The 5,993-nt window shown below is 38.8% G+C and overlaps 1 protein-coding gene across 1 annotated transcript in view; it reads left to right on the plus strand.

Moving 5' to 3' along the window:
* The window catches only part of barx2 (BARX homeobox 2), a 10,565-nt gene extending 8,118 nt beyond the window's left edge, over window positions 1-2,447 (plus strand). The window contains exons 3-4 of the mRNA XM_034867891.1: window positions 582-666; window positions 1,085-2,447. Coding sequence (XP_034723782.1) covers window positions 582-666; window positions 1,085-1,372 — 373 coding nt within the window. The 3' untranslated portion in view covers window positions 1,373-2,447. The remainder of the gene's footprint in view (window positions 1-581; window positions 667-1,084) is intronic.
* The last annotated feature ends 3,546 nt before the right edge of the window (window positions 2,448-5,993 follow it).

A 5,993-nucleotide genomic window follows, 5' to 3' on the forward strand; every position in this document is an offset into this window, starting at 1 on the left:
CCCCCCCCCCCCCCAAAAAAAAACACATAACCGCTTCTTTCTTTCACAAATGGATGCCTTGTTCACTGTATCTGTCCCTTCCTGATGTATTACATTACACACCATCCAATAGCCATATTAGTCATGGATCAACACATGTGGTGGATGAATTCAGAATTTTCTCCCAACAGACTCAATTGTCCAGCTACAACCACTGTGATTGGAACACTGGTTGCGGTACAGATGTTTCAGGCACTGTTTCCAGAGCTGCAGGTGTACAGTGTCAAACTCAAGCTACTAGCAATCAGCTTTGATGTGAGATTCAAAGACAAAAGGAAGCATGTTAGAGCAGTCTTATACTGTACTTAAGCCTGCAAATGCTGAAGCCTCTAGGCATGAAGCAGCATTACTGTATATACTGGGTGGAAAGTAAAATATAAATCTATTGTCAAGATGCTTGTCATTTCAACACTTTCCTATAGGAAGAGACATATTGGTGCTTTTGGCAAAACTGCTTAAAAGCCTGTTCAGGTTTAGGAAGACCCCAAATGTAGAAAGGGATGCACATCTAACATGCAGTTTGTTTTGTTTGTGATTTGCAGGTTAGACCTGGCCCAGTCACTTGGTCTTACACAGCTCCAGGTGAAAACATGGTACCAAAACAGGCGTATGAAGTGGAAGAAAATGGTAAGAGACACTGTGAATCCAGGCAGGTCCAGTGACTGTTCTTTCTTTATCTTTTCTGTCAGCCTATGAAGACAAATTCTAACAAAAGGATGGCTTTGATTTTACTCATAACTTACTGGTTCATGTAACACTGATTTGAACTATGACAGAGAAACGAAGGATAGGTATGACAGGAAGAGAGGGTGTGGTGTGAGGTGTGACCGATGATGATGGCTGGGAGAGCAAACACTTTTGCAGAAAGGTCAACAACTCAACTCAAAGAACAAAAAAAGACCTGAAATCATTAAAGATAAATGAGTGCACAAGAAGCAGCCAGCAGCAATATGTCTTCTCTTAATTACTATAATAGCAAGCATTTCCTTTGACTGCTGCTGTCATTTATTACCAGACCACTAAGGTAGTCTGTGTGTTATTCTAGGTGCTCAAAGGAGGTCATGAGGCCCCGACTAAGCCCAAGGGAAGACCCAAGAAGAACTCCATTCCCACTACGGAAGAAATAGAGGCTGAAGAGCGAAGAATGAGGGTGGAGGAAGAGGATATGAAAAGGAGGGTGAATGGGGAAGCAGCGCTAGCTCACGGAGGAGAGGTGTCCCAGCGTAAACCTCAAGATCTCAGTTCAGAAACTCACACTCCAGCTGCAGCGATGGAGAAATCTGAGCGAGAGCCACCGCTCCTGATGCAGTCAGAGACTCACGCAGCCAGCTAAAAGAGAACAAAACAACCAAAGACTGATGCCAACCTGAAAACAAATAGTGCCTCTGGATCACTGTAAAAAGCCTATTTGGTGTTTAGTGCCATTTGCTTTAGGGATTTGACTGGAAACATGTTGCTGGAATCCAATCTTTACCTAATGCAGTTTTTTGTGTGTTAGAAAACGTATAGTACAAAGAGCTAAACATGCATAGACACTGATTGCACTGGGACAAATGGCCTTTAAAACTGTAAAAGGTGTGTAAATCGGTCAAAATCAAGCAGGTCAGTCAAATTAAAACACTTTTCACCTGTCACCTATTGTGCATTACATCTATGGAAGATCAAACACCGCTGGCCCTCCAAGATGCCTCACATAGTGCATGTGCCAAAATATCAAGGTTTGCCTTACTGTAGTGTCCCTATGTATCTATGTGTATTATAAATGACTTCACTGCCAAAAACTATAATGTTAAATGGCCACAGTGCCTTGTCTGTCTCAGAGGAATGGTTTTTAAGTGTTAATAAAATGCAAGTATATTTTTTACAGTGATTATTCATTACAAGTGCCATTTTTGGAGAGAGTTGTAAAGTTTTGAACACCTCAGTGTTTACGTTGGAGTTCTTCTGCACAGCTTTAGGGTGCAAAAGTGTTCATTATTTGGTCGGTAAAGCTTTTATTGTTAGTTTTTTGATCTGAAAAATCAATATTTCTGCCAAGCCATACACTGTATCATACTGTAGAAATGTGTATAAAGTATAAGATATATGGTCTTTCGGATATATGTGTAAAACAGTATTTTTAACTGCTGTTTTATATTGGATTAAAATAGTTTGTATGTTTAATGTTACTGCCGTCCCTGATCTTTTTTCTCCTTTCACTGGAGTCAGGATGACTCTGCTTTGTGCCACGAGGCCACTAAGACTGTTAAGCTGTCAGAGATTCTCAGAGGGAATAAATCATAGCCTGTGCCAAAGATGCTCAGCAAATGCTGAACATTTAAAATCTCAAAGACATTTTTAGCCTGCAGGGTTTGCATTAGTACCCCAATCAGTATGTTTGACTTGTATTAACAAAACACTATCTTCAACTGCTTGTCACTGACTTCTCTATACACTTCCACCTCTACTTTCTTTCCTCACAAGGAATTGTATTTAAAGAATTTCACTTTGAACTATACAGATTTATTTTTATTTGTTATTGTTTCGTAAAAGTGCAGTATTTTACTGATGTATATAATGCTTGTTTTGATAAGCTTGTTTGCAGTTTCTTTTTCTTCTCTTTTTTAGGTTTATGTACCAAAATGTTTACTATATACAAGTGTGTGTTTATGTATTTAAATACACTTAATAAATATAGCAATCATTTAAATTCTACTTTGTATTATTTAGTACAATTGCTTTAAGGTTTTGGTTGATACAATCCTGTCTTTATATTCTAAATTTGAAATGCATTACACTGATGCTAGTTTTGCATGAGCTGTTTCACATATGCAACCAGAAATTCTAGAATTTGTTTTGGTGTGTCTTTAATGAAAACAGCAACTAAAGTTGCCTACAGGTCAAACATACTGTCACATCATGCTAATAGCATGGGCCTGGCAGGTTGACGTTCAGGCCGATCCATTTCAAGAAAGCCTTTAAAGTTGTGTTAATCATAGTCAAAGTTTCCCATAAATCACATTCAAGAGAAGAAAGCATTTAAGCACTGTGTTGTGTCATATTATTGTTATCTTTACAGAAAACAAGATAGCCTGTAGTGCAGCTTAGGGCTCCTCTGTTACCCTGAGAGAGTCTCAAGTGTATTTGTAGTGCCTGATACCGGACATGGATGGTTTGTAAAGCAAACAGCGCGTGGTTCTCATTGAGTAACGTGTACTGTGCTTTAACGCCTTGTGTAAACACTTTAAGTGTGCTTCATATGTGTGTGCATTCAACAGCAGAAGCCCCCACACTTCATGGAAGTATGATCGAACATTTTACTTTTTTAGTCTCAGTGAAAAAACTTTATCAAGGGAAAAAGTCAAGGCTGTGAAAACGTGCCGTTCAGAACTCTTTCCTATGCATTCCTACATTATTGTTTATCTGCAGTATATTGGTTGAGTAGACAATAGAACGGAAAACTTTTCTTTCTTTACTTTTATAATTATAATTATAAACTCTGTGCAATACATATTCATTGATGCAGAATTATATCATTCCTGTTTCAGCCTAATTATATTTCACCAAAATTGGTGAGTGTGAGTAAAACAACTGCGAATATGGCTATTTATGAATGGCTTTAGATTTAGTGTACTTCACAATCCACAATAATCATATCTTCCCAGTGTTCAACATTGTGCATAAAATTCTAGAAAATGTGTTTATTGTTTTCATCATACTAATAAAAGCATTAGATTTCAACATTGTTGGAATGGGTATTTGGAGCATTTACTCAAATATTCTACTACTAAATTTCTGTCACACAAATACTGAGTGTAAAATAATGAAATGTGTGTGCATAGATTCCTACAATGCTTTCAGCACCATCAGAATCTGTGTCAGAATCAGAATTTTTTTATTACAAAGTACGTTTTTTTACACATAAAAGGAATCTGTCTAAATTATGTAGATATAAGACTGTTAAAAAAATCAAGTATTAGAAAATAAACAATGCAAGTATAAATATACTGTATATACACAGTATGTATTCAAAATAAAAATCATTAGTCATGACTCATTGCCCTTTAATTGTCCCCATTGCTTTGACTGTACAAAAGAACTGCCTGGTTAAAAGGAGCAAGGAACTCATTTAGGAAGGAATTTATTCTAACAACTTCTGGCTATTTCTTTGGAACTTATTAAACTTCAGAATTCAACTTCCTACTTGCCAGGCTTAGGAGCAGGTTCAGTGTATCTGCCTAATTGCGAACATTTTGCAATGCACTGTCCTTGTGAAAACACAGGCTCTAGCTGGCAGGCAGGGAGGCAGGTCTGCCAGGATCCAAACTTTGCAAGACTCCACAGGCTGTTGAGCCCCTCCAGGCTAATTGTTGTGTGGCGAGATGAGACACTGGCGGCCTAATTGGAGAACCTGTTATTTTCTCACAGGTCCAAGTTCAGCTGTAGGTCACAGGAGTGGAGTGGTGTCAACCCTAGCTATCCAGCCACCCCTCCACCCACTAAGACATCCATTGCACACCCTCACCTGTCAGCTTAGCGTACGCTCAGGTAGTTAGCAGGGGCTGACGAGAGAGGGGAGTGGGTGTATAGCTCTCCGTGTGTCACCCTCATTTGTGTCATGACAAGAGGAAGTTATCGCTAAACGTTGAGTGCAGGGGCAACAGCAGGGCTTACCTAAGTCAATAAAGGCGGATGCTTTCTACAACATGCACAATACTCCCCATTGTCTCCCAGTCAACAGTTGAGAGAAGCAGTAATTATCGTCAATGGCATGAGGATCACCTCCTCTCTGAGGAGCATGGGTAAGACACATGGCTGACTGTATCCAACGCTTGGCTCAGAAAAATGCTCATCTCTCAATTCTCAATTGGAAATATGGACAAATTCTTATCAAAATAAAAAATATTTTATACAGAGTGGACACAAAGTGTAGTTAAAGGGCAAATGGTTAATAACACCACCAAAAAACATTGCTTTGAAACAGTTTAGTAAAGTGTCAGCATGGTCATGTGGAAACCTTTATAAGTACAAGGTTTATGTATAAATAGAAGTACCTTTGGGTCATACAGTCTTAGAGCCTGAAGTCTTTAAAATCTTGTCTGTGAAGCTGATAATAGAAAACACAATTTCACCTTGTACCTGTACCCATTGTAAGTTGTTTCAGGTAATAAATAAGAATTCTAGGAAGGCTTGTTTGAGGAACAGATCCGTATGTTTGAGAGCTTATCAGACACCAAAACCCTGCAGTTTATAATATGTTTTGCTAGAATTGCACAACTCTGGAAAGTTGGCATGGTGGAACTCAAACAATAGCAAGTTAAACAGGAGAAAACCGGTGTTCACAAATGTGCGTTTGCTTGACTGGATGGTGCTGCATTGCATCATGACAAAGGCTGGGCAAGGTTAAACTTTTTTATTTCAAATTAATATATGTTGTTTTGCTAGATCCCCCTATGTTGGCACCTTCAATGAGCTAACTACAAGAAACGGCAACAGTTAAGATAGTCAGGCTTTCTTTTTTTGACTAGAAGCATTTTAAAATATAAATTCGCAAATGGAAAACAACCCAAAGAAGCATACATGTGTTGTCAGGACCTCATGAGTCTGATTTTCTGTGAATCACTTCCGTCATTTACGCAATCATCCTTAACACAGATGCTTTGAGACTAAGTGCCCAAATCATTTCTCAGTGCATCCCTTGTTGATGTACTGTGAGATCTTTTAGCCTAATGTATTTAGCGCCTTAATTACAGTGCTGCCTGCCTCCCTTTCGTCTTTCGATAGCTCATGCTCTGGTCAACATGTCTGGGAAACGACGACACTGCCTCCCACCTCCAGGCTCTCAAACTCATAAATCAGCCACCATTTTTGTGTGTACGTGCGTGTATGTGTCTGTGTACATATATATATATATATACAGTGGGTACGGAAAGTATTCAGACCCCTTTAAATTTTTCACTCTTTGTTTCATTGCA

Source organism: Etheostoma cragini, chromosome 3 (genome assembly GCF_013103735.1).
Source record: "Etheostoma cragini isolate CJK2018 chromosome 3, CSU_Ecrag_1.0, whole genome shotgun sequence".
Classification (NCBI taxonomy): domain Eukaryota; kingdom Metazoa; phylum Chordata; class Actinopteri; order Perciformes; family Percidae; genus Etheostoma; species Etheostoma cragini.